At 42.7% G+C, this 27,728-nt stretch overlaps 1 protein-coding gene across 2 annotated transcripts; it reads right to left on the reverse strand.

Annotated features, from left to right (window-relative positions):
• Positions 1-3,738: 3,738 nt before the first annotated feature.
• Positions 3,739-15,577, reverse strand: SLC38A2 (solute carrier family 38 member 2). Of its 2 annotated transcripts, XM_032347972.1 has the most exons (16): positions 15,272-15,577; positions 13,911-14,109; positions 13,499-13,580; positions 13,236-13,351; positions 10,317-10,390; positions 10,132-10,224; positions 9,922-10,003; positions 8,415-8,497; positions 7,896-7,954; positions 7,637-7,804; positions 7,155-7,234; positions 6,939-7,039; positions 6,266-6,390; positions 5,737-5,881; positions 5,526-5,623; positions 3,739-4,586 (listed from the first exon to the last, which is right to left on the reverse strand). In XM_032347972.1, exons 2-16 carry the CDS (start codon positions 14,024-14,026, stop codon positions 4,488-4,490), a joined length of 1,521 nt encoding a protein of 506 aa, XP_032203863.1. In that variant the 5' UTR covers positions 14,027-14,109; positions 15,272-15,577; the 3' UTR covers positions 3,739-4,487. The 2 variants fall into 2 exon arrangements, with proteins under 2 accessions (XP_032203863.1, XP_032203864.1); XM_032347973.1 differs by lacking the exon at positions 13,236-13,351 and having other exon boundaries at positions 15,272-15,576.
• Between the last annotated feature and the right edge of the window lie 12,151 nt (positions 15,578-27,728).

Genomic DNA, 27,728 nt, shown 5'->3' on the forward strand with positions numbered 1-27,728 from the left:
TCTATAGTAGGTTTCTGTCCGTAATTCTGGCTTGTAGGTTTCTGTCCTTAAGGTCTCTTGGACAAATCCAGCATTTGACCCTTGGGAAGGCTGTTTATCTTCTAATTCTCTGAGGAACCTGATCTCCTGCTAAGTTCTCTTTTCCCCTGCACCATTTTTGCTTAAGCTAATTTAAATAGATTTTCTTTACTCTAACCAGAAGCTTATCTAAGCCAATTGTCCAGGAAAAGAGTATTCTCAAGTCAGGACAGACTACTCTAGTTCTTCAGTTAGAACATTCCTAGAATATTTTTCAGGTTTACTGGAAATATCTTTTGGTATTTCCCTGGTTAGAGAACTGCATTTTCACCCCTTGATATAGATATATTTGAAATAAATATATTTATTTCAGATTAATCAGCATTCTGCTTCATTTTGGTATCATTTCTTTAGAGTGGCTAATTCAAAGTGTATGGATTCTGTTACAACTGAGTCTGACACAGAAGAACCCCACCCTCTTTTCCTTGGGCACGTTAATTGTATGCAGTAGGCATTCAATTAAAACTTCTCAGAGGAGCAACAACCCGCTAAGCCTTTTCTTCTTCAGTTCAGGTGTGTCACAAATTCTGCTCTATTTTCTAACCACAAATAACTGTCTTGACCATTGCTACCGGATTATTCTCTTGCGGAAAATTTCACTTGCCTTTGCAACCACTCCCAATCATACCTGCTACTCTGAGGGATCTTCCTTTTTGTTTCAGCCCTAGATCTCTCACTGCATATGCCCTTAAGCTTCCAAGGCTCAGTAGGCCATTCCCGACCACTACCTTGTGTGTCTTAGCAAGCCCCCTCATAGCTAGCTTTATCTAGTACCCAGTCAGATAAACCTCAGCTTGCCTACGATGGCTCTGCCACCACAAGGCTTCCTCTTCTTCCCTGGACTGGAGCACCTCAGCTGAATTCCCCAGACTTCTAGACCTTTCTCAGTGCCCTTTACTTTCACCTGTGCCTCTGCATCACCTGGGTAGGACTTGGGTGAGGGGGAAATAAAACTCTGGGCTGCCTTCCAGACCAGTGGAATTAGACTACCACAGGCACATGTTCCAGAAAGCTCCATTTTTATTTTTTTTATTTATTTATTTTTTTTTTTTAAAGATTTTATTTATTTATTTGACAGAGAGAGATCACAGGTAGGAAGAGAGGCAGGCAGAGAGAGAGAGGAGGAAGCAGGCTCCCTGCTGAGCAGAGAGCCCGATGCGGGACTCGATCCCAGGACCCTGAGATCAAGACCTGAGTCGAAGGCAGCGGCTTAACCCACTGAGCCACCCAGGCGCCCCGAAAGCTCCATTTTTAAATAGCTCCCGGATGATTCTGATGCACTACTGGCACCCCTACAGTAGGCCCAACCCTAGGTCCTTGAGGTGCCCTTTACCGTTTTCTTTGTATTCCTTCTCACATGTTGCAAACTTTAGGAAAACTTTTTTCTCACCATGCCCTTCATTAGAATTTCCCTCATAGGGGGCCTAATAAGCTCTGATGTATCAACAGACACATTATCCCCCGACCTCAAAGAAAACACTGCTACTCAGGATTAAGCATGTATTTATTTTAGTTCAGTTAAAACATACATTGTTTCATTGAAACGGTGTAGCACTCTTTGCCAACAAGTCCTATTGGAACCGCTGGCCTCTAACAGTACAGTGGGGGTATTTACACTATATACAGAAAGCTAACACACCCAGGTTTCTCAAAGATCTTTCATTACATTAGATCACATTTGATTTCATTATACTAGATCACATTTTGAAACTACTGCATTTTGAAAATTAGACCTTATTTAAATTTTAAATAAGAGATCTGAATTTGCACCAAGTTTTCATGAAAAAATGTGATGTTCATCCAGTCTGTTTATTGCAAATACAATTTAAACAATATTTTAAATTCTTAGTGTTTACATAATTAGTCAATTTGTTTATATTGAAATCTCTGTACAGGTACTTTTTGGGACAATTCTTATAGATACATGTGAGTTCATCAAAATGCAGTTAAGAAACTTACAGGAATATATACACTTGAACCCAAGACCCAAACCTGACATTATATACATTATATATTACAAATACATATGGACAGACAATGTATGTACAGATTATCATAAATATTGAAAAATAGGTTAGCTTTAATGGATTAATGCTGTTCTATAAATAACATTACAGTTATAACTGAAACATCCACGGAAGACAGTAATGCAAAATGAGGTGACAAGACAGTGGTTTTAATACTGAAGACTGCTCATTAATGGGAATTCACTGTTTTAGGAACCTCAAGGCAGACAAGATAGCTCCAAGAAAACCATGCAATGGAATTTACCCTAGGCAGTTTGTTTTGAAACTCCAACAGCCGAAAGAGGATTGAACAAGCCTCCCCACGTCAATTTGCTGTGAGTAGAAAATTCCTTTTTTCTGTTCCTTCCTGGTTGCCACGGTAGTTTCTCCCACATGAAAAGGATGTAAACTGTAGAAAACATTTCTACTTGGTACTTCCTGGCAGGTCTCAGATACAAAATCAGCAATTCTTCCAGGAACTCAAGCAGAAGTGCCAATTCTTGGTCTGAACTAGAGGTGAGGTTCTGGATCTGAAGGGAGTGAGTGCTAAAACCCAATTAAATGAAAGCAGCGCCGTAGAATCCATCTTCTCACTGCCTTTCTGGATGGTCCCCAATCATGTTATTTTTGTAGGAACACAAATGGACCATTGGTTTCACCCAATGTAGCACTACAAGACGTCTTCCAGTTCCACAAGGGTCTTCACAGACATATCCTGTCTGTAATTTAGTCACATATAATACAAGAATGTGTAACAAAAACCATGTCGGCCATGTTTCTGGCCCCTACCTAAAACTAAAAATGCTTAGTTTAAGAGGAAACCTTAGAGCCAGAGGACCAATTGATGATTCCATTATTTGCTTCCCTCAACCACTAATGGAATTATGTGTATTAGATATTAGACATGATGCCTGATGAGCAAAGTACCACATTATTTAATATATTCACCATACACCATAACGTACAATAAATGTGCTCTTAAAGCCACGTGATTTTTTCACTTATAACTGGCACTGAAATGGAAGGATGAACATGCAGTTGGACCAACTACTTACACTCAGGATGCACTGTTTTCCCTAGCTAACCATCTGTTGGATGTAAACAAATAATTCTGTGTTGTACAAGAATGAGATGACAATCCAGTGCAAAGGAGTTTTAAAACTTACTGCATGAGAAAACCCAGTGGCCTGTCTGAAGAGAACTTATACCAAATACCGGTGTAACCTGTGAATTAGACCTCTACTGTAGACAAAACAAGAACACAACTAAGCCATACATTATCAAGTAATTCCCACTTCCAGCAGTAGATGAACATTGCAAAAAGTTGTACTCTCTGGATAGAATAGTTTTGGCCTATAGCCATCAAATGCCCATTTCCCACTGCTGGAAGCAATGTCAAAAAAAGGGCTGGCCCAAAACAAAAACAAAAACAACCCCCCCCCCCCAGAGCTGTCAATACAGCTCTGGAGACAGATGCAACTGAATAAACCCTGTTTTACCCAATTGCACTATTTGGTACCTCAAAATTAGTTATTTTACTTCCCACTGCTTTGTATCTTCCATTCTAATAGATTGAAGCCATAAGTGTATTTCAGTCTGAACGAAATAAATTAATCGGGGCCAGAGAAGAAAAGTGATGAACGAGTTCATCTGATTTGGTATAGCAATATAATCCATCAGTTATTCTTTAACGGTGAAGTCTGAATGGAAAAAACTACGCTCCTATTCATGGTACAATTTGTCATTACATCATTTTCTCTAAAAATTTTTTGGGTTAAAAAAAGTATTTGGCTTATTATGCCTACAAAAAGGCAAATCATTTCACCATACTAATATTTGTTTTTAAACACCAATGGTTTTTTCTTATGGAATTTGTTGACAATTGTTTTTGGATAAAGTTTAAAAAGAAAGCAACTTTTTTTAAAAGTAAAATAGTGCTTCTGAGGTCTTAAAATATTTTTGGTACAAAAAAATAATAGTGTTTTTCTCAATGGTTATTTCAATACTTTGCTGTAAATTAATAAGAATTGTTTCTCACATCGAATGGTTCCATTAGGCACATTCAAGTAAAATCATAAAATATCCAAGTTAAACAATGACACAGCCAACCATGTGGCTTGATAAAAGTTAAAGAGTTCGTCCATTCTCTGGAATGGAATAAAATTGTCACTTCCATTAACCCGAGACTCGTGGTTTGGTTGTTCATATCCATTTCTATCATACAGAATAGTTTCTTTAAAAAGAAAAAAAAAAAGTTCACTTATTCTGCACTCAGAAGAACCAGCGAGGAATCTGCACTTCAAAAGGAAGTGAAACTGAAAACATTAGGTGAAATTTCATAGTAAGTTGAGAGTTGACTCAACACTGGCATCAAGTGGACTAGCGGGGTTTCAGCGGCACCAGTTAATGGCCACCTCCGTGGGCATCGTGTACCCAATCCAGAACAATCAAGGCCATGCTTCCGGTCATCACGACTATGCCACTTAACAGGAAGAACACAGCCTGCAACAAGCATAGACAGAAACTCATCAGCCAGCAGAAGACATACCCATGAACATTCCTTCCTACTTTTAGGAAAACTCGGTTTTTGAAATCTTCCCCAAATTTGCTTTCTCATTCCTTTGTTTCAGACAGAAATGTAAATACTTTTCTTTACGGAATGAACTACTTCACGTCGTAAGCAGAACGGGACTAGTTTTTTGTTTGCTTCTCACATTTCTTAAAACTTCAAAAATTTTAAGTCACAATATCAAACCGAAGTCATCCTAAAACACAGCCTGGTCAAAGCCAGAGCTTTTCTAAGAGACATGAGTAAGTTTACTCCTCATTCTACCCCCTTCAGTTACTGCCACTATGTATTTTGAATAAAACAAGAATACAGCTGAATTATATAGAATTATAAACAATTTTAGTGTTTTAATCAGACTAGAACTGTAGCAGGGTGAGGACTGAAAGGCAGTCTTTTTGCTAAATAACCTCCCCCCCCAGGACCTTCTGTAGTTAACATTATCATGTTCTTTGTAAAATCAGCTGTATTACACTTTAAAGTACATTTTATTATTTTAAAGTATAGGTATAGCCCTCCTCCCCTTGCTCCTTGCTTTGAAGACAGTTTGAAGGCACATGTAAGTGTCGAAGTGGGCAGCGAGAGAGACAAATACCAGCTCCACTAATGCGGGACGCTGACTGAGCACCTCCACACTGCACATACACTCTTTATCTGTGCTCCTACCTCTGAAATATCTCAACTGCTTTCTTGTAATTAACTTAGGCCTATATTCGAAGGTGAACTGTCTTCCACTTTTCCTGCCCCAACCTTCCACCTGTGAAGATCACCATTAAAGAAATATACACTAGAAACTTAGAAGTAGAACTAAGGGACTAAAATCAGGTAATTCTAGTTTTAGAAGATCACGACTGTTTCTGTAAGTCTGAACTCACCCCAATCTTTTGTACAGATTTCATAGGTTCTTTCTTCACTAACTTGATATAAAAGGCAGATGGCAGAATAAAGATCAACATAGCAGCCGCAGATGCCCCTGAAAAAGAACACAGACCACTTCTTGAGAATTCAGTGAATCACTGGTCATTCCTTTTTTAAACTTTAAAATCGCTGATGTGATGAAGGACTCTGACACTTTCTAAAACTTACCGATGAAACCAAAGATATCTCTAATTGTTGGGACAAAGATGACAAGCAAATTGGTAAATGCCAGGATAGACACGGTTATGATACTATGACGCCACCAACTGAAATCTTTTGCTGCACACAGCAGGTGAGTTACAGAACTCCGGATCTGCAAAAGCAAACAAAGAGAGAGATGAAAATTCCAGCTTTAAATTAATGGGGGAAAAAAAATCCCCAAATAACAGGGGCTGTATCTTTAAAAAAAAATTTTAAAGCCCCAACTTTCTAAATACTTAAATTGTGCCCCTTCTTCTACTGCTGTTTCCTTAACATCCGAACATTAAAAGATCACTTTAGGTCTTCAATTACGGAAAATATACTCAGAATGTTTTAAAAACCTACAAAGTATTTTAAATAATCCTTTCAAAACCACCATCAACTTGGTATTGCTCTAAAAGCATTTCCCTTCTTACAGAAAAAGAAAATCTCACAAGTCTTCACATGTTTAAAACCTCATTCCTGGTGAGCGGAAGGCGGGCAGGTGACCACTTACTGGGAAGATGACTACTGGTACGGTCAGGGTGACAGCCACTAGCACAGCCAAACGAACAATGAGAAGAAGAATATCAGTTCCCATGACTGTAGAGTAGGTATGAAGCAACTCTGATTCAACATGTTCTATGGGGAAAGACAAAGAAAAAAAAGCTTCAAGTGAGCGGTTTCCTCTAGAGATTAGGTGGGAAATCTAACTTACAGCAAATACGCAACAAAGTTATTAGCTACTCACAAAACGGGTATAAACTATGAGGCTAAGAAGATTAATTTGGAATTAGGATTAATGCAATTAAAATAACATTGAAGGAAAATTTTCCTAAATACCAAGTAGAGATTTAGCCACATGACCCCCATCAAAAACAACAGGAGCTACATAGCTAAATCCCATGGTCTGGCTTACAGTTTGTGTTGTAGAATGTGAAGATGACTGGAAAAGGAGATAGCATAAACCCAGATGGAAGCATACCGTAAGAATGCCACCAAATGGCTAAGATATGACCCTGGGCTTTAGAAATTACTGATTAAAGACTATAGGAAATTCTCAGCTCTAAATTCAGTTTCTCATTCCAAGTAGGAAATACACCGAAACATGGAATTTAAGTGATAGATTATACATGTGCAAATATCAATTTTACTTCATGAAGTGTTTCTGAAAGCTAAACATTACTTACCATAAAATGTCAGGTATCCAAAGAGGGCAGCAAGCAGGTACATGAGAAACATGGCGAAAAATGAAATCTTGGACACATTCATCATTCTTCTACGGCTGCGGCTATGTAAATTCAAAGAAAAATACAGATATATACTTGAGCAGTAGTTATAAGCAGTAATCAAATGTTCTTCTAACTTTCCCAATGAATTTACATAAAAAGAGGAAGAGCACTCACCCTTTGAGTTCTTCGTAAATGGGAAGGATAGCAGGATGACAGACAAATGAAAAGGTCAAAATTGGAACTGCATAGACAGTCTGTAAAAAACGTGAAACATTTACTTAAAATCCTCATGTAACACATTTGGGTCATCACAGGTCTGCAGTTTGTATTTTAGAGTAATGAATTTTAGCATCAAACCCTTAAAGTTTTCCTTCTTCTAATCTCTCACTAAGTGTGATCAATATCCTAACCTCAGAAGGTGTCAATTATTAACATCATAGGATTATTTCATTTCAGTTCTCCATCCATTTTAAGATATAATCTAACATTTTCTTCTCAGTCTTCAATAATTCAGTAACCAGCTACTCATGTTTTCTAAAGAGTAGCTATACTACCCCTCCTCCTTTTGCCTTGGGAGTTATTTTTAAATTTCCAGGGGCTAGAATCCCTCTCTTCTTCCCTAAAATCTTAAGAAAAGAAAAACTACATTTAGTCACCTGTGAGTTGAAGATAAAATAACGTGGTCTGCAAGAATCATTGTCCGTCATATTAAATACCATCTCAGGTGTAAAAGCCGTCGGCTGGGTTAAGGTGCTGTTTAGGGTCTCATTAATTATCAAGCCAACTTCCACAGGGCAAGGAATCTGAAATTTCTTGCAAATCACCTGAAAACGGATTATTTTTGCATTTGTTAAACTGAATAACCTGACTGGGCTCATAAACCAAACTCTAGCTTTAAAGAAGAGATATACCTACCACAATCAGGAAGAACATCATACACAATAAGGAAAGGCCACTGGTATATCCCAAATATCCTGTAGGACGCAGAAATTATTGCTTCAATATAACACATTTCAGGCAAAAAGATTTTCTCAACTTTTAGGCAGTAACTCAATTCTGTCCGAAAGTCTTTAGTAATGAATACAATATTAAATTTCTAATTCTTATGTACTAAGGTATAGAATTACTTAACAAAGCTTGCTAATAACTAAAATAATAGAAACTTTCATTTTGTGTTATTACTATTTATAAAGCACAAATATTATCAAGTGTCAAAATATCCCAGCCCATCCTGGTAGCCACTGTTAGGATTTTGAAAAGGCCCAGCCCATCTGGTAGCCACTGTTAGAATTTTGAAAAGGCCTACACATGTGTACGTGGCAGCTCCCAAAGTCCTGTTTTGGGGAGCTTTTTAGCTTTCAGTTTCTATTAAGAGATAGCCAACTAGCTAGTGATAGGCTCATTTCAATTCTCTTTAGAGATGGGTTTACTCACCTAAATTTCTCAGCAGGGACAAAGGAAGAATGAGCACCAGCGACACCAGCAAAACCAAATAGTCACCGTTCAGATACCACAATCTGAATTAAAGAAAAGAAACACAAGGTCAAAACCAATCATGAAAATTCCCAAGATACTATACACCTCTTCTTACTGGACTCATTTCATAGAGACACTATAAAAATAAACACAAAAAACGGCAGGTCTGGAAAAAGCACTGCTTATTCACAAAAAGCCTATAGACAGGCTTTAAACAGCCTATAAACTTCTAGCTGTGTGCTAGCTCAATATTCACTCAGGTTAGAAATGGGGTATGAACAGTATAACTTTTGTCCCACTGTTTGCTCTGGGAAGGCTGCCAGCTGATTCATAACATAAAATGCTTCTTAAAGGCTTGATACTAATGTAGGGAACAAAGCAGCATTGTTAAGTCAGTAATCTTATCTTTCAGCATTTTTAGAAGAATTGTATACCAACTCGGTTATAGCTTTGGCTTACAATTTTTAATGCGAGAAACAAGGAAATTTAAAACAAGTTTCTTTTAGACACTTATTAGCAAGTGGAATTATTAAACACTTCAACAAGGAAATCTTCTCATACTTAGGTAAAACACATAGGCAAAGACAAACAACAAAACCCAATCCCCCCAAACCAGGATTTATTCCAGATAGTCAAGAGTTATGTTGTGACACCTTGACCCACCTTGACTCCAAAAACAGTCAAAAGGTCTCTTTTGAACTTAGAGAAAATATTACCCATGTCTCCTATAAGAGTTTTAACAATGTCTTTTCCTTCCTAGGTAATCAACCATACCCTCTCTTAAATCACTATTTTCAAATTCTAATTGTCCTGTGAATTCCACTATACTTACTTACTTCAGCAACAAAGACCCCACAGAAAACTAATGTTTAAAGATCAGCTTATTAAATTTCTAAAGCCAAAGAGATAACCACACTTCTCTATTTTGAGATAACGAGCTGTAAGTAAGTGGGGAAGTAAATTGCCCTTCCCCATGTTTACTCTAGATAAAAACCTGTTAGTCCACTGGGAGGAATAACTGTGCTACAAGGATAAGGTTTCTACAACGTGGCCATACATTTTCTGGTCTTATGCATTTGAACAGATTAAGTTTTAAGAATTTCAAATTTATGAAAAATCAGACAGGACTGATTTGTAATGTAATTCAAAGCTTCAACCTGACTTAGGTTAGATTTTGTGTTTCTCTGCTACAATTTCTTAGAGAACAAATACCAAAAGAAAGTTAAGAAAACCTGCTTTCACACACAGGTTAGAGAAATTATTATCCAGAATTACAGCATGAGCTTCAGTCTTTGGTCTTTCATTCTTACGACTTCAAATCAGTCTATGAGGGACTTCTTGGTCAATTTTAAGAGGAACATTTACAAAAAATAATTGCTAAGTATTTTGTATTCAACTTTGATAAAATGTATCTAATCATGTTAGACTATAATTTTTCTTATGAGTAACCTTACTTAGCACCTACCCAGTTGTATCTTCAATGTTCATTAATGCCTGGATCACCAAAGGTAACTCATATTTCACTATGAAGAGGTAGCTTGACATAGCTGGAGGAAAACAAAATTATACCATTACAAGTGCAAAATGTGGCATGTGACACCAAAAGTAACGTGTCACCACTCTGCTACACAAAGAGTAAAAAGTCTACCCAAATGACCTTTTAAAAAATTCTCACCTCCAATGTTCTGCATTGTAATTGATCCAGAGGCTGCAAGCTTTCCAACTAATCCAAATGCTTTATGTCCCAACTGTTCGTATAATAAAGACCCTAAAATAGAAGAACACAGAAGCATGAAGGAACGAACGAAGAAAATCCTGACAGGCATAACTGTTTTAGAAGTATCAAGAGTGCTACCATACCTCCTTCATTGGCAGTCTTCAGAAGGAGATGAACAGAATACAGGGAAAATATTGACACAAATGTCAGGAGGATTCTGATGAGAGAAGGAAAAGGCACAGGGTTATACATAAGCACAGCTATATGTAAAGGCAATTCTTATGCTTGTTATCAAAACATTATGTCCTAATATTTCTGTGCTAGATAGATAGATAGAAAGCCCCTAAGAACTGGTGCTCACCATCCTGGCTAGTGTCAACATCTTCCCTTAACCTGGTATTAAAAACCTGCATCGTGTCTCAGGTGTTAGCTCCAAGGTACTGGTTAAGAGCAAGGGTTTACCCGCTGCACCAAGCATGTCGGGAAACCCAGGAAAGCTGAACTTTAAGGTGGTGGAGTTATGAGACCTAGAATTTGGTTCTGGCACCAAAATATTTAACTGTATTCTTGCCACTTCTCTGCATTTTAAGGTTCCTTTTATCTGTAAAATGATGCCTGTCAGTAAAAATGTAGCACATGAGGCACTTGTGAAATCCAACTGAGACAGGTTCAGGAAAGACCCTGAGACCACTTGGACTATGTAAATAAGAAGAGGAATGGGACTAGGAAGGGAGTGAGATACCAACATTGGAAGCATCGGGCACAGCTTTAGAACAATTAGGCAAAAGTTAAAGAAGCACTGGGATGATGTACTGTATTGCACGCCATGGTGTGGAATACAGGCCGAGTATTATGATGAAGTTAAACAATGCCTGTGCTAGAACAAGTAGCCTATCAGTCTGACTGGGGTTGCTCTTGGCTCCACTGGGTGGAACAACAACAACAAAAGACGAGGGGAAACTAGAGGTTCCCCAGTGTCACTTCGTTTTCCTTTAAAGATACAAGTTCTCTCTCATTGCAGATTTACTTTCCTCCCCTCCTGGGAAAGCTAAGGAAAATGTGGATTTTTTTTCTATTAAGAACAACAACAACAAAAAAATCAGGAAAACCCATTGAAAACTCTGCAAACAAGACCATTACTTTTCCTGAATTCTGTCAAGGAAAACCAAATCCGGTACCATATAAGATCTGGCAAAGAAATTGAGGTCTGTTAGTTATAACACAGGTGGTGGCATTGAACTGCCATTCCAATGTCAAAAGCTTTACGGGGCCTAGTGAGAGGTAGAAAAATGACACCACTGGCCTTACCAAAAACAATGTTTGAAGTATGCAGACAAATTCAGTCTTCCTTTCTTACACTGAAATTACAATGAGGGATGAATGGACTTTATAACCTTTGAGCTCATTTTCAAGCTCAAGGCTGAGTCTGCCTAATAAGGTTAGCTAGAGTTGTTTAACCACACTGTGATAGCCACATGGCTTCTGGCCCATTTACCTCTACATCCTCTAAATGCACCTTATAAAATACTGATGGGATTAAAAACTCACTTGTTTAACCATTTATTAAAAGGGTTAATCAAACACATAGACCTTATTAAAGTATAATTTCAAAGGCACAAGGGTAACATCAGAATTTTGTTTTCACTTATGAAACAGGTGCCATTTTCTCTCATGTTAACTATAACCACACTAGCAGCATTAAAGATCGTCCAGTTTTTACAGTTCAGAGTCAGGAAGGATTTTGGAGTATTTAACAATGAGGCCATTCAAGTTCCCCAATAAAAACTTCAACACTCTCTGGTCCTTCCTATGTAAATTCCTTCACCTTAGTAGGAGGTCTCAAAAAGCTTCATGCTAATGAAGCAAGCTGCTAGCTTCCAATGCTCAAATGCCAGGCTTAACTTCAGTACAGGATTTCACCACAAAGTAGAATTTTGCAAAGGTCTTTTCTTTTCATGAGCATTCTATTCTGTTGGAGAAAATAACTTGAGTAGATGGCACCCGTCAGCTAACTGAAACCCATGTGTCACGAGGGGACAATTCCCTGCTCCCTCTAAGATGTGGTTTCTTCATCAGCACAATAAATCATACTATCTTCCACAGAAATTGCCTTACCAGGAGCCCAAGGGTACTTAAAGTTAACAGCTATGATACAAATATCATGGAAGATGTACGTTCAAATCTGCATGTGTTTTTGTTGTGTACCTTCTTCTCCCTGGAAAACAGGGTTCCTACTTTTCTTATTAAATTATCTGAGAATCATGACCCCAGACCAGTTAAGAACCACTGCACTAAAAAGTGTTCTACTGCTCCAAAATCCTATTCTAGGCATTTATGCTAGAGAGCACAGGAATAAATCATTTTAACGGGGCAACTAGGGAAAAGAACATTTAAAAGCAAGTACTTATTAAAATATTTATTTTTTTGCTATGGCATGTGGCAATCACACAGACCTGGAAGAAATAAATATTAGAATAAAACAGAACCAAAAAAAACAAAAAACAAAAAAAAACAAAAAAACCCAACATATGGGTTTCTTTTTAGTGTCCAGAAAATTATGACTCACTTTTCTTAGAACAAGCATGTTCCAGGTTAAGCAAATACCACCACACCCTATATATTCTAAAAAGTCTGTTTGCCTTATGAAAAGGTTCTTGGGAAGACTATGTCAATTTATAAACTGAGTTGGAAGTACCATACTTATTAGTATTTTTTTGCTAAACATTCTGCCAGAACAAAATTTCTAACAACTATGGATTTATCAATGGTTCTTTTTAGATATACAAACCCTGTTACCACTTAAACTATTCCCACTAACTTAATGACTTTTGATTTAATTACTAGTTTCCAGTGTTGTCCTATTTCTTCCTAACTGGCTTTCTGGAGATCATGCAGTTTACATATTACAACAAGGAGGCTTTTGGGTTTCTCATCTTAAATTTCACACAAATGATTTTAAAGTTAAGTATTTCAACTGTAAATTCTGTCTCTGGAGCCGAGAGTTTTATGTTTTATCATATTAACTGCCCTGCATGGCAGACTCACTACTTACACATACTTACATAAAAAGAGCAATTCCAGTATTAGCCATGGCATAAGAAAGCCCAAGGATTCCACTGCCCACAATCGCATTGCTCAGATTAAATACTGACATTCCAAAGGAAGTAGTACCTGGATGCTACATAGAGGGAAAAGGATAACCAAACATATAACAATAATTAAATGGAGAAAACCAGCTTTGGGCAAGTTAGATTGAAATCTAAAAGTACAACTATTCTTTCACTCCATAAAGCCAAAGACACACAAATTATTATGTTCAACTTACAAAGTCTGTTTCATACTTCTTCTTCCCCAGATTTGATTCAAGTAAAAAGTTCTGGTTTTCAGGATCTACATCTGCATAATGGCTGTGAGAAGGGGGGAAAAAGGAATTCTCAGTCTTTTCGAAACAGACAACGGAATGCTTTAACACAAACAGCCCTTTAGTTGTCACGCACCTTCCCTGAAATGCGTAAGCGTTAAGTAGGAGTCGACTTTCACCAGAGATACTGTCAATGCGACAATCGATGCTCGTTTCAGAGACTATACTCGCTCCAGATGCTACGGTAAGTTACAGCAACCGAAGCAGAATTCCAGGTCAAGAACCCTTAAGCCCCGCAAGCCGATCAAAAAACAAAACAAAACAAAACAAACAAAAAACCCCACAACAACTCCAAAACACACACAACTTCTCCCACCTTTTCAGAGCAGCTTGCTTGGTGGGGTAGGAGTAGTTGAAATCGCTGTTGGAACTGTAGCTGCTGCTGTCCTCATCCGGGGAAATATTGAACCTTCCCATTTCGGCTTTCTTCATGCTGGCACCGGGAGGAAGAGAGGGTGCAGCGGTGAACACTGGGCTCCTTTTGTCCTTGGCGGTGCACCGGCCCGCGCGGCTGCCTGCGAAGAAGGTAGAGGCGGCGCGTCAGGACTGCAGCGCTCGCCCGCCCGCCAGCCCGCCGTGGTCACGTGACGCCGCCGGGAGGCGCAGCGCGGCTGATTCATCCCCGGCCAGGCGAGTGGAAAAGTACCAGCCGAGCGCGAGGGGCGGGGGCGCGCCGAGGGGCGGAAAAGTACAGACAGCGGAGCCGCGGAGAACAAAGATGGTCCCACCGCGGCGAAGCGCCCGCAACGGCCCGCGCCCTCCGGACCCCAAAGCCCCTCTCCAGAAGACTTTAGTACTGCACGCTCTCAATTATCCCAAATCGGAGGGGAGGGGTGCACGGGGGCTCTGTTTCGGCTTCTCTCCAGCCTCTCTGGTCGTGCACAGGCATGCAGGGCACACATCCCACCCAGACATTGGTTAGGTGTGCGTGCAGCCCAGGCGCACGGCTCCCAGTTTCTAGCATTTGCAACAACAATGCGCGTAATCTATCTTTTCATGCCCGGAGTCCCAAGATGGGGAAATGCCTCTGCAGCAGAGAGAGAACTCAAACGGGGCAGAAAGAGCTGACACGGGTCCTCTCCCGAGAAGGGGAGAAAGCCCGTTCCCCGGCGACAAGAGGCGCCGCGGGTTTGTTTACACGCGCACGCCCGTGCCCTCGAGCACACTCGTCTACAGGCATTTGGCTCGCGAGCGCTTTCGCCCGGCCGGCCCCTCCTATGCCCGGAAAAGAAACTGATGCAATATCGATCTCCGATTATCAAATCTTCCGGGGCCGTCTTCCCCAATCGTGGCCTGTGTATACGAGAAGCCGAACCTTCCTCCGCTGCCCCCATATACCAGATCCCCCTCGATCTCATTTTTTTATTAATGCAAATCAGTCACAAGACTTGCCGCAGCGGAGCCGCCGGCCGGGGTGGTTCCCCTCCCCCTAACGGGAGGATGCGGCTCCGCTCCCGGAGGGCACGCGGCCCCCGCGCCGCGCCCCTCCCCCGCCCGAGAAGGGCGGCGACCCCCGTACCGGCCGGGACCGAAGGCGGATCCCGCCGACCCGACACGCCAGCGCCGGGAAGAAACAGACCCCGCAGCTACCTTCCCGCCGCGGCCCCTCCCGAGAGCCCCTCCCCCACTCCCGCCCGGGCCCCGCGCCCTCCGCACAGACGCCCCCGCCCGCGTTACCTCGGTGGTCTCGGCTCCTGTATCCCGGAAACGTCACGCAAACGCCTTCGGTGGGTTTTTCTCCGCTAAACAAAAATCGTAAAACAAAAACAAAAACAAAAAACCAGCAATAGACAGGAAAAATAATTTTAGTAAAAAAAGGAAATGGCAAGTCGCTGCCGCCCCAATCGTCCGGCGTCCGCCGTCTCGAGGGAAAGGCGCGAGGCTGCGGGAACGCGTGGTCCGGCTGCGGGCGGTGCTGTCGAGAAAGCTCTCCGGGACGGCGGCGTCGCGCGGCTCTGGTGCTGCCTGCCCGGCAGCGGGTTATAGCGGCCGCCCAGGAGGACGCGTCAGGGGGCGGGGCCGCGGCCGCCCGGGTGCCTTCTCTTTGTGTATCAACACTACCTGGGCTCCGCCCCCGGCCCGCCCGGGCCCGCAGACTCCGCCCCCTGTCCCCCTCCCCCCTCCTCCCTCCCCCCTCGCGGCCCACTCGGGCGGCCGGCCCCGCCCGCTGGCGCCCCCACCCTTCGGAAGAGCCAAACCCCGCTCTCTCCTGCCTCGGTCAGCCCCGAAAGACCCCCGTGCTTCCCTTGGCCAGTTCATTTCAACCTCGATAGGTGCCCAACACATGCGGTTGTCTTTACGGAGCCTTCTCCTCAATCCCTTCCGTCCGAGTTACCAGCAGTCTTTGCTATCTCCTCGAGGCTTTTTGGGGACACATCCCGCCCACCCAACCCTTTCCTGCCTGTTATTTTTGTGATTTACTTGGGGTTTTTCTCTCGCAAACTTGGACTAGTGCGGCAACGTGGTCTCCATGGTCGGTTCCGTTCTCGTTCTTTCTTCTCCATCTAGACCTGCTTTCACTCTAAGGAACTAGCCTGATTGGGTCCGTTGGCAGCTGTATTTGGGTCTATCCTTTCTGTACGAGCGTGGAAAACCCTACTGGGGGAAATGCTGCATCTCGACCAGGAAGCCAGACCCCTTGCAAGGGGATCCCGGTTAGGCCTCCGGTTGGGGGACTGGCTCTTTTGAGGAGGCGCAGGAGTCCCCAGTTTTCCTTTTGCAGACGCATCTCGCTCATTCCACCACCCCCGACCCAATCTGAGAGCTTTCTCGCCCTCCTCGCCTTCCTTCCCCTGTATTTACAAAGGCGCAGGCTCCCCTGGAATGCTGGTCTGGGAGGCTTTCTCCCGAGCCGGTCCTTCCCTTCCAGTGGTGATATGGTCTTGCTGAGCCAGGCAACTAGGGGGCCCCTTCGCTGCGGAATCCTCCGTGCTGCGGAAAGGCACGAGTCCGTCCCTTCGCTGGAAACAAAGGCCCCTTAGGAGAAATGCTTGTTGAATGAATGAATAAACAAACGAGTTTGACCTCCTGCTCTCTTCCTTTTGGGGACGTGGGAGAGATTGGGCAGGGCATAGAGGAAAGGGCTGGGTGTGATCACAATTTTTGCTTTCAATGTTTTCCTGAGGAAATCTGTACAGCTGTCTGTTTCCGTGGCACGTGAGGCTGCGGGTGTCCTGGGCCTGCACCAGCGTTCATGACTGACAACGGAGGACCCGCTTTCCCCTTTGCACTCCTCTGTGCCCAACCCCTTCTGCTAGTCAGACCAGTCTCACCTCAACAATACTCTTTCTTGCTTTAGTGCCCAACTTTCCCCTGACCATCCCTCAAGTCTTAGTCACTGAACCTCAGGCCGGGCCCCTCTTTTTTGCGCGAACTGTTTTTTAAGCCGTGTGGTGCTGGGCTTTTTTAAACCTGTGCTGTCTTGTACTCAAAATTGTCCCAGGTTGTTTGCAGTCTGGTCTCCCCAGGGAGAGAGTGAACTTCCCCAAGTCAGGATTGGCATTTGACATACAATCCGGGCGGAAAACACTTACCTTTTTTCTGCATTGTTTCCTTAATAACACCAATCAACTCTTGTTGGAGGGCATTCTTAGCGGTGGGTTGGAAGGACTCCCTGGAAGTTTCTTTATATCAGGTTTCAACTGATAAAAGTCAGAAGGTCTTAAACCACCATTTCATCCAGGTGGGTCCCCTTGCCCAGTCAGAGGGGCTACGGAAGCCCTCAGGGTGGGTGGTTTTGGTTGGCAAGGGGCACCCTCACAGCTGGATCTCTTGTCCTTTGGACTTTTGGTGGTTTGTAGGGCAACACATGCTTAAGAGAACCTGTAAAATTCAGGGTGTGTGTGTGTGTTTGTGTGTGTGTCAGTGTGTTGAAGGGAGGACCGTAATCTTGTTCTGACCTCCGTATTAGAACCTGAACAGTAACTGGTGAAAAAGAAAAAATTGGCAGAGGTATTGAAACATCTGTTTTTCTTTTGCCAGTTTTTCAAAGGCCAATCTGAGGCACATCTGTTAACTCAAGTGGCTTCCAGCTGAGGCCTGATAAGCTCTGGGCTAAAATGCATGGGACACAGTGCCTTTACCCAATTTCTGGGAGTCTGTGCTGCTCAATGCTTGTTGGTTAGAAGTGCTAAAATTTTGCTTCATTTCCAAACTACTGTTTTTAGAGGAATGTTTTTCAAACTGCAGAATGGAACCCAGTGGTGGATAGAGACAAATTCAGTGGATTACTATGAGCTTTTTTCCTTGAGTGCCAGAGAACAAAATAGAATAAAAGATACCACTATGCTATGATATAGTTATGCTCAATACTATTCTATAAAACTTTAATTTTGATTTATACATATGCATATATTCTGAGTTGTGATGTAAAAATGTATTTCTTACATTTTCTGGGTTGGGATCAAAGAATTTTGAAAGCTACTGAAAGCAAACCCATGCCAAGACAGAAAAATAATCACAAATATTCATTTGTCAACTTGGATTTTCAGAAATGCAGTCAAGGTGGATTGTTAGAACTTTCTAGCAAAGGTAGTTTTCTTCTGTCAAATTATTTGAACATTATCACCTAATAAAATACAGGGGTTTTGTTTCCTGGGGGCACAAGGAGTTGACGTTCCTAAAGGGTTATTAAACAACTTGGTCTTTAGGATGTTCTTCAAAATTCTATTTATCCAGCATTTTATTTTGCCTGAAGTAGGCTTAAATACTAAATATGCTTCTTTCTAGCCTCCCTTTCCAACCAAATAGTCTGGTTTGCTTCCTTTCTTCCTTGTTTTTTTTTTTTTTTTTTAATTGGGGGGTGGGTACAGAGGAAGAGGGAGAGAATCTCAAGCCGACTCCCTGTAGAGCAGGCAGCCCCCGATGCAGGGCTCGATCTCACAACCCTGAGATCATAACCTTGTGATCACGACCTGGGCAGAAATAGAGAGTCAAAGGCTTAACTGACTGAGCCACCCAGGCACCCCTAAATAGTTCTGTTCTCAGGTTGGCTTTCATGGCTTTCTTCAAGCTGGCTTTACTTAGCCTCTGTTTCTGTCCCTATCCTTTAGTATTCCTTGTGGTAGACAGCTGCCTGCCATTACTGAATACCTAAACTTTATCTTTCCTTTGATGCTCAGCTTAAATACCACAACTTTCATTAATTTTTCTTTATTAGATGCTGCCATTTGAAACTGATCTCATTCTACTTTGAACTTAGTGCTTTGTCAGTATCTTTTTGTGGCACTTCTTTTGGTGTTGTCTGTGTAACCGATTTTATGTTAGTATCTTTTCAGGGTAGAATTTGACTAATCATACCCAGCCTAGTAGCTTGTAAAAAGAAGGTACTTTCTGAGTAGAGAGATGAATTGAATAAGTTTTTTCTCTATAACACCTATGTCTACCTGAATTATACTTATTTATTTATTTGTTTGTTTATTGTTTATCTCCCTCACTAGAATGTAAGCTCTGTGAAGGCTGGAATTTAATCCTGTGAAAATTAATAAAAGGAAACCTCACCCAATGTGGATTTGGGATGCTAGAATGGGAGGCTGGTAGGGGTGATGGTGAGTGGTGCTGGTACCACTCACCATCAATTAGGAAAAGAATTGTTGATTATGGACCCAACAGAAGAATCCTCAAGTGGAAAGAATCATCAGTTACAGGCCCCCAGATGAGAAGATGTACATTGCATCTTCTTTCAGATATTAACTACCCCTGTAAATCAGTGGATGAGAAACTGTCATCACTTGAACTCTTGCTTCTCTCCAATAGACTTTTTTTTTTTAAGATTTTATTTATTTATTTGACAGAAAGAGAGATCATAAGTAGGCAGAGAGTAAGGCAGAGAAAGGAGGAGAGAGCAGAGAGCCCGATGCGGGGCTCGATCCCAAGACCCTGAGATCATGACCTGAGCTAAAGGCAAAGGCTTTACCCACTGAGCCACCCAGGTGTCCTCTCCAATAGACTTTTGCTCAAAACAACCCCTCCCAACCTTCTCCTTCTTCTCCATAAAATAAGGTTCCCCTCATTTGTTTGTTGGACTTGCCTGTGGTTTTGCCCTAGCTTGCCTGGCCCAGATTGTAATTGTCTGCCATTCCAAAATAAACCCACTTTGCTAGTAAAATGACTGGCAGTTGTAGTTTTACAGTTAGCTGCTTTGATCGCTGTTGGCTCCAGAACCTCGAACAGTGCCTGACAATACATTTTTGTTGAGTGAATAAACGCAGGAATAAAGAATTTTGAGCTTCTCTAGGACCAGGAGAAAACATACTATCTAGTGTAGCTAAAGAGCATCTATCTGATCCCCTACTGGCCAAAGCAGAACTCTTGATTTCCCTAGCAAAACTGTTCCTCTCTTAATTTTTACAAGTTAGAAAAGTAACACCACCGGGGCACCTGGGTGGCTCAGTCAGTTGGGTGTCTGCCTTCGGCTCAGGTCACGATCCCAGAGTCCCAGGATGGAGTCCCACATGGGGCTCCCTGCTCAGCAGGGAGTCTGCTTCTCCCTCGGCCCCTGACTCCCCTCTCATACTTTCTCTCTCACTCCCTGTCTCTCTCGAATTTAAAAAAAAAAAAAAAAAAAAGGAAAATAACACCACCATTCATAAGGAAGCTTAGGCCCCTGACCATGATCATCTTGAGCCATTCTTTTCCTCAAATATCCAATCCATCAGCAATCTTGAGGGCTTTGCCTCCAAACAGATTCAGAATCCTGCCACTTCTGACCATCTCCACTGCTCCAGTCCTAGGCCAAGGGACTGTCACCTCTCTCCTAGATCACTGCAAAAGCCACAGTCTAACTCATCTCTGAGCTTCCATTCTCCACCTAGCTGTCAGAAAAACCTCAGAACAGAAATCAAATCCCTTGCTTAAAAGAATAAATTATTTCCCTTCCTTTGAGCCCTCCAGTGACTGTTCATGACACCCAGAATAAAATCCATATTCCTCACTCACCATGCCAGTACCAGGTTGTGCCCTTGCCTGCCTCGGTGGTGCCCTTGCCAGCCTCCTAGGCCTCATCTCCTAGTACTTTTTTTTTTCTCCACATACTAGCCAAATTGATTTTATTTCTCTCCCTAAAACACTCCAAGTTATTCCCTTTTCAGGGCTCTGTAGGTGCTCTTTCTTCCACCTAGAAATCTCTTTACCTAGATCTTTGTATGGTGGTTTCTTATCACTTCGGTCTCAGTTTAAATTTTGCTTCCTCAAAAACAAAACAAAACATTCTGGAAAAATTCTTTGACATTCTGGAAAAATTTGTCCCTTGCGTGCATTCTCCATTTCACCACTGTCCTATGTTTTTTATTGCATTGATTTCATGGTATAAAAACATATTGTTTGATCATTTATTGGTTTGCTTATCACCTCCCCCCTTCCTGCCTCTCTGCCAGACCCCTTTGTGGAATAACTCCAAAAGGAAAAGTCCTTTGTTTTGAGAAACCACTGAATCTTCAGTGCCTACCACAGCACCTGATATATAGAAAGAGTTCTATGAATTAGTGAATTAGTATAGTTAACACAGAACATAACAAATAATACACGGAATAAATGTCTGTTGCAATGGCTTGATGGTGGAAAAGGACAAGTTTTTCTTGGATCCAGTCTTCTGTACGCTTTGCATGTGACAACTGATCCCAAGACTTGCTTTCTAATGGCTTCATTGATATGACCTTTTGCGGTGTACACAGCCTGACATTCTTGTGCGGACAGTGTTACTCAAAATTCAACTATGGACACTGGCATTAGGAAGAAACAGAGAAATTCGAACCTTCCCCAACCACAGCTGTCCCTTTATTCCAATGACTTACATATTTCTCAGCATTTGTCTCTCCCAGGTTCCTCAAAAATTCCTTTTCCTACTCTTTTTTTTTTTCCCTCTTATCATTTTGTGTATTTTATTCTTGACATTATGTTTAGTAGGAGCTCAACAAATGAAATGCTGTATTTTATCTTTGTAAGACCGCTCTCGGGCCCAAAGCAGTAATATTAACCGTCTGAGTACTCTGGTGACTCTAGCATGTTTTTCTGGTGCCGAAGGATACTCCATTAAGTAGCCATTGCCGTGTAATAAATCATCTCACAACTTAGTGGCTGAAACTTCAAAGTTTCAGTCTAGGAAGCAGATATTCAAAAGCAGTTCAGTTGTGTGTTTTGGCTTGGAGTCTCCTATGTGGTTGCAGTCAGCTGACGGCTAGGTCTGTAGTTATTTGATGGCCTGCCTGGCAAGCCCGGGTTAAGCGTAGGAGAAGACTACACAAGGGTATGAATGCCAGGAGTTGAGGCTCTTTGGGGGCGATACTGGAGGCCAGCCACCACAGAGAGGTTGTCAGCAGCAGAAAACATTTTATTGCAAGAAACACCGTGTGCCATTAAAAGTGGTTTGAATACTAAGGACTCATATACTCATATACTAGCTCATGTAATAGGAAGTCCGTAGATAGGACAGTCATAGGGTTAATTCTTGGCTTTGATAATCTCCTCAAAGATTAAGAGCTCACCATCTCTTCCCTCTGACATCCTTGGCATGCTGGAGATGTTTCCTGTCAGGGTCACGTGTTGGCTGCAGTGGTTTCAGGCGTCATATGCAGACACAGCCACATCCACAAAGAAAGGAATCAATTTTATTATAAGAGATAACATTTCCTGGAAGTACTACTTTATACATCTCAGGTCCTACTGGACAGAATGAGGTAACATAGTCAAACACAAAAATCCAAGATGCATATTGTGAAGCCATATGTTTGGAGGCATTACCATTCTGTCAGTACACACCTCATTTCTCAGTCAGAAAAAGAAAATCGTGGTGTCCATAGAAGCTCAACTTTAAACATAAAAGAAAAAATATTGAGGTAATTTTATAGATATTTTAGTATCAACATACTCAGTTCTGTTTGGGCTACAGAACTTTCCAGAGTAGCAGTACGCTGTTTTTCTGGTTTCTTCCAAGTAAAGAGGGAAGGAATGGCTTGAATAAATGACCTTTTTGTGGTATTTATCCATTGGCCTTTTCATGTGACCTGAGGATGGTCTATTTTGCTAGGTGTATGCATAATAATGAATGTGAACGAAAACAGTGTCAGAAAGATGAAGGATTTATTGACCATAGTTCTTTCACTGGGTAAACTGACACCTGCTAATTAGCAATAAGTGGCTTGGAAAGTGAAATGTGAAAGCAAAATCACAGACGTGAATTCTCACGTACAGGCTGCCAGGTTATTCAGAATGTGCCAAGTTTTCACTAAGAATACCAAATTAAGCTGGAAGACAACATGTGTATATACTTAGTAAAAAAATGATTTATGTTTTAGCCAATACTATAGGATGCTCCATTCTTTCAAAAATCAAAATTTTCAGACTCTTAAAATTTTGCAAAATAAGGTGATTTAAAATACCTTTATTTTTATGCTTGCTAATGGTCTGTTTTCTCGTCCAAAGAGAAATGACAGTAACTGCATGATGTGTTCTACTCAAACCACTCTTAGGCCAAGCCCACGGTGGGCTTACATTCCCGGTCTTCCGGTCTTCCGTCAATTTCTGGATCTTTCTTTGCCCAGGGCTACGATACTCAAATAAGGGTTTATTAAAATTAACATACCTGTAATTCTCGTTCTTAGATGGAAAACATTTTCATATCTGAGCTCGGTTCTGGAATCCTTACTCAGGTAAAACTCCCAGTTTTAGCTGAAATCTTTGGCAGCTGATTAGACGCCAGCGTCCAGTTCCAAGTAACCTTTTTTTGGGACATCTGGCGATAATGCCACTTCTCAATCCCCATTCCCCTTCAGGGACATCCACCCAGAGGGGCAGTCCAGAACCAACCAGTTGCCGAAACTGTTAAATTTATTTGTTTTCTTGAGGTGAACCACGCGCATAACACACCCCTTTTGAGTGAAATAATGTCATTGTGTAGCCATTTGTCACCCCTGGGTGGATGAGGTCAACAAACTCCCCAAAGTTGCTGTCTCAGGAATAAATTTCTTTCGTGGTTGGAAGAACGAAGTGAAGAAGGTTATGGGACAGGGAAAATAACTTGTTTATTTGCCTGCTGGTTAAGTGGGGGTAAGGAAAATAAAATTGGGCCGAACATGGGCTCTGCTGGGGCGACGACGCAGTGCGTTGAGTGAAAGACCAGACGCTGATCTGAACCGTGTTCTCCCTTTGTCTTTCACTCCACCCGAGGCGGGGGGGGGGGCGTGACAGGCGGATCTGGGGCGGCGGGACTTGAGGGGGCTTGCGGCGCCCCAGAGGCGAAGGCGGAGGCGCCAGGACGCCGCTCCTCGCTTCTCAGGATGCCAGCGGGCTACACACAAGGTCGGGGGCAAGGCCGCGCGGCGGCTCGGAGCCCCAAGGAGGGGCGCGAAGGAAGCGAGGGCTGCCAACCCGAGGGCGAGCCGCGCGGGCGGCGCCAGCCTGGAGGCTGCAGCGGGCGGGGCGTGCGCAGCGCGGCTCCCGAGGGAGAAAGGAACCTCCGCAGTGGCGGGGCAGGGCCGCGGCCGGAAGACGGGGGCAGGGGGGGCAGCGAGGGGGGGAAGGGGACGGCGCGGGGAGGCGGCGGGCGGGGCCTCCGGCGCGCAGCCCCAGTAGGTCTCCGGGAATTTTCCACTAAGGCGCGGAGCGCCAGAGCCGCCAAGGTGCAGCCCGCCTCTGCGCACCCGGGGCCCACGTGACGGTGACTCACCAGGCACCGCCTCCCCGAGCCCCGGGCGGGGAAGCGGCGGGCAGAGGAGCCAGGGAGGGTAGGGAGAGGAGGAGGAGGAGGTGGGAGAAGAGAAGGGAGGGGGTCGAGGACGGCGGGGAGGAGGAGGAGGAATGTGCTGGGGGAGGCGCACAGGGGAGGAGGAAGGGAGGATGCTGGAGGTGCGGAGGCCCCGCGGCGCTGGGGGGGGGGCGGGGGCCCCTACGACGCCCCCTCCCGGGTGGCCGGGACCTGCTGGACGGCTGCCGAGCGCCCGCCTGCCACGGGGAAACCTAGACAGCCCTCCAACGGCTGGGGCTGATCCCGGGGTGCTTGGAGGAAAGCCGCAGGGGGGGGGGGTGCTGGACGTCCCGCGGGGTTTTCGCGAACTCGCCAGGCCGCGGAGGGATGCCCCGCTTGGGAGATTGCGCTGTGGGAAACTGTCACGCCCTGTTGGCATCTGTCGGTGCCTGTGTACGTGGCTCTTGACGTGGAGAGCCGCGGCGGTGGAAGGCGCGCACCGGAGGGAGGGACGGACCCACGGAAAGACGGAAGGAAGGGTGCGGCCTTGGCCCATCCTCTGTTCCCCGGGAGACTCACAGGCCCTGGTATTGGTCCGATTAAACCCCCGGACCCACGAGGCAACCGTTGAGGCTGCAGAGAACGTGGGATTTGTGCAGCTGGTTCCAGATGGTTCCCCCGTTAAGACTTGGAAATCGGCATTCCAAAGATTCCCTCTTATCCTTCTGCTGGGTTGAGTAGACATTACACAGACACTCCTCCCATATCGCTGCTCTTGGAGGAAGCATTTATTATACAGAAGTATTTCAACTGTTTCATCTCTCGTGTCCTTTTAGGTTCTTTCTAGTAATTGTGGCCTCTTCCTTTTCCTCAAGTCATTCCATCAAAGACTTGGAAGCAAATTAAAAAGAAAAAATACTAACCTGAGTTACAAAGTTAAGATCTTTGTTTACCAACTGCATTGCCTGTGAAGGCATTGTGCTCTGCTCAGGGTTCCTCACATTCTCTTCTGGGGCCCTTTCATTTCTACCTGCAGGCAAAAGCGCAGACTAGAAAAAGCTGCTGAACCTGCCGGCTGCCATTTCTACACTGGTTTTAACTTTTGCACCAGAACTATGTATATTGTCTTCTCATAGCTTTCCGCAATTAGAATTATTGTAACTAAAAAAGAATAGCCAGTCTTCGCGCACTGCTTGGGATCGGTGCTGTTTTAAGTTCTTTATAAATATGTGAATATTTAATTGAAAAGTTGTGTGACATGGGGGTTGCCTAGGTCCCATTATACACCTTAGCTCAGTCCTTATAGATAAGGAAATTGAGGCATGCTTGAATAAGTTAGCTCGCTCGAGGCGATCCAGTTTGTAAGTGGAGAAACTGGAATTTGAAGCCAGACAGTCGGAGATAAATCTCATGCTGTGGTCACTATGCTATGGAAATTTCCTATTAAACATAACTGTATTGAAATATTACATTTACATTTTGGTGGAGTTCCCCCCCCCTTTATTTAGCCTTCCTGAGGTTTATTTTGAAGAAATATCTAAATTTAGTTTGGGCAGGAAACCACAGCAATTTAAAAAAGAAACTTATGAAGAAATCATGCATTCCAAGGCAGTATTATTACTTTTTTTCATACATGGAAGACTTCAAATATTTGACCTAAGAACTTATTTTCCTCAGGAGAAGTGTTTGTCTTCAAATACCTTTAGCCCCTAGTAAGTGGTGGGACCTCCAGGAAAATAAGGATGAGGCTCTTCAACTGTCAGTGTTGGATAAATATATAATTGAAACGTACTCAAGAAGTGAACAGCCTTGAAATGGTCAATGGCATAATGTAAAGTGAAAAGGAAATTTCGGAAAGAAACATAAATACTGGATACATTCAGTACGATACTGTGGATTCCTTCCTTTCTCCTTCCCTCCCTTCCATCCTTCCTTCCTTCTTTCTTTCTGGAACCTTCTTTTCTGCCCTCAAAACCTTCACTGACCTTTCAGGATCGGCTTCGAAGCCTCTTCTGTATGCTCTTGTGCCACCCAGAGTCTACTGTGGTGGCATTTATAACCACAGTGTATTCTCATTGCTTGTTCACCTAGCTCTGCCTCTCAGGAGATCCACCAGTTTCCTGAAGGGCAGACATTCTGTCTGGCTCAACAGTATATCTCCAGAGCTCAGCACAGTTGTTTGTCCTAAAATAGGAATTCAGCAGTACTGGTTAAAAGGTAAATTGTCAGTCTCCTAAGGATCTACCAAATTGGGATTCAACACAAACCAGGACACCAGTGTGACCATGGGGAACATAATCTCTCCATTCTTGGTCCATACTGAACTCTCCAGCCTCCCTTCTTTCTTACATTTCCTTGTTTGTTTTCTTCTTTCCTTCCTCCCTTCTTTACTTCCTATGTAGCTGCCTATCTATCTATCTGCTTTTCCACTGGATATTAACTACCCTGGACAAGGGAGATACCTTGTTTGAATGAGTACATATGCTGCTGCCCGATTTGTTATTTTGCACATCATTGTTTTCTGAAGTGTACTAAATAAGAACAAAACAACTGAAAAATTTTGTGTCTGGTTAGCCAATTTTATTTCAGTACCTAATTAAAGTTCAGAGGTTTAATATCCACAGGCTTAATCCTGACCTCACAATTTGGGATCCTTAGAATGATAGAATCATAGGATTTTGTTATTGCTGAAAGGGGACCTTACTACTGCTCTGTCCAATGCATAGCTACTACCCACACAAAGCTATTTAAACTTAAATTAATTAAAATTAAGTAACATTAAAAATCAAGGTCCTCATAGCATTAGCTATATTTTAAGTCCTCAGTGGCTACGTTGACTACTGCTTATCCTATTGGACAGCACTGAAATAGACATTTTCATTATTGTGGAACATTCTAATGGCCAGAACTGATAAGTTACAAAAAAAAAAAAAAGAATGGTGTTATTGGCTTAAACATATCACTATTGGTAAAAATTATTTCAGATTGGTTAGTTCTTTTACATGCAAAGATCATTGCATTTATATTTCAGATGTCTGTTATTTCATTTAGGATAAAATTTCCTAACAGTTGTGTTTAAATTAATACAAATTTAAACATATTCAGAAATACTGATGGTTCAAAAGTATTCCTCTTTTTTTCCTTTAAAGTAGATATTCACCCTTCCTGTGCGCTCTCTCGCTCTGAAATAAATCTGTTTTTTTAAAAAAGGGGGCTGCTTTCGTGGTTCAGTCTGCCAAGCAGCTGAGTCTTGATTTTGGCTCAGGTCATGATCTCAGGGTTCTGGAATCGAGCACCACATCGAGTACCACACTCAGTGGGGAGTCTGCTTAGGATTCTCTCCCTCCCTCTGCCCCATCATCCCGGCTCACTCACACACACTCTCTCAAATAAATAAATCTTTTAAAAAAATAAAGTGACTGTTCACCCCCAACTTATACTTTGTGAATCCTATTT

The sequence above is a fragment of the Mustela erminea genome, chromosome 6, assembly GCF_009829155.1.
Source record: "Mustela erminea isolate mMusErm1 chromosome 6, mMusErm1.Pri, whole genome shotgun sequence".
In the NCBI taxonomy this organism is placed as follows: Eukaryota; Metazoa; Chordata; class Mammalia; order Carnivora; family Mustelidae; genus Mustela; species Mustela erminea.

Coding starts and splice junctions, on each gene's coding strand:
- SLC38A2 (XM_032347972.1), bottom strand. CDS start 14,026: ATGAAGAAAGCCGAAATGGGAAGGTTCAATATTTCCCCGGATGAGGAC. Junction 10,391..13,235: donor ACTGGAATTGCTCTTTTTAT/GTAAGTATGTGT, acceptor TTCTCTCATCAG/AATCCTCCTGACATTTGTGT. Junction 5,624..5,736: donor AGATATCTTTGGTTTCATCG/GTAAGTTTTAGA, acceptor GTTCTTTTTCAG/GGGCATCTGCGGCTGCTATG.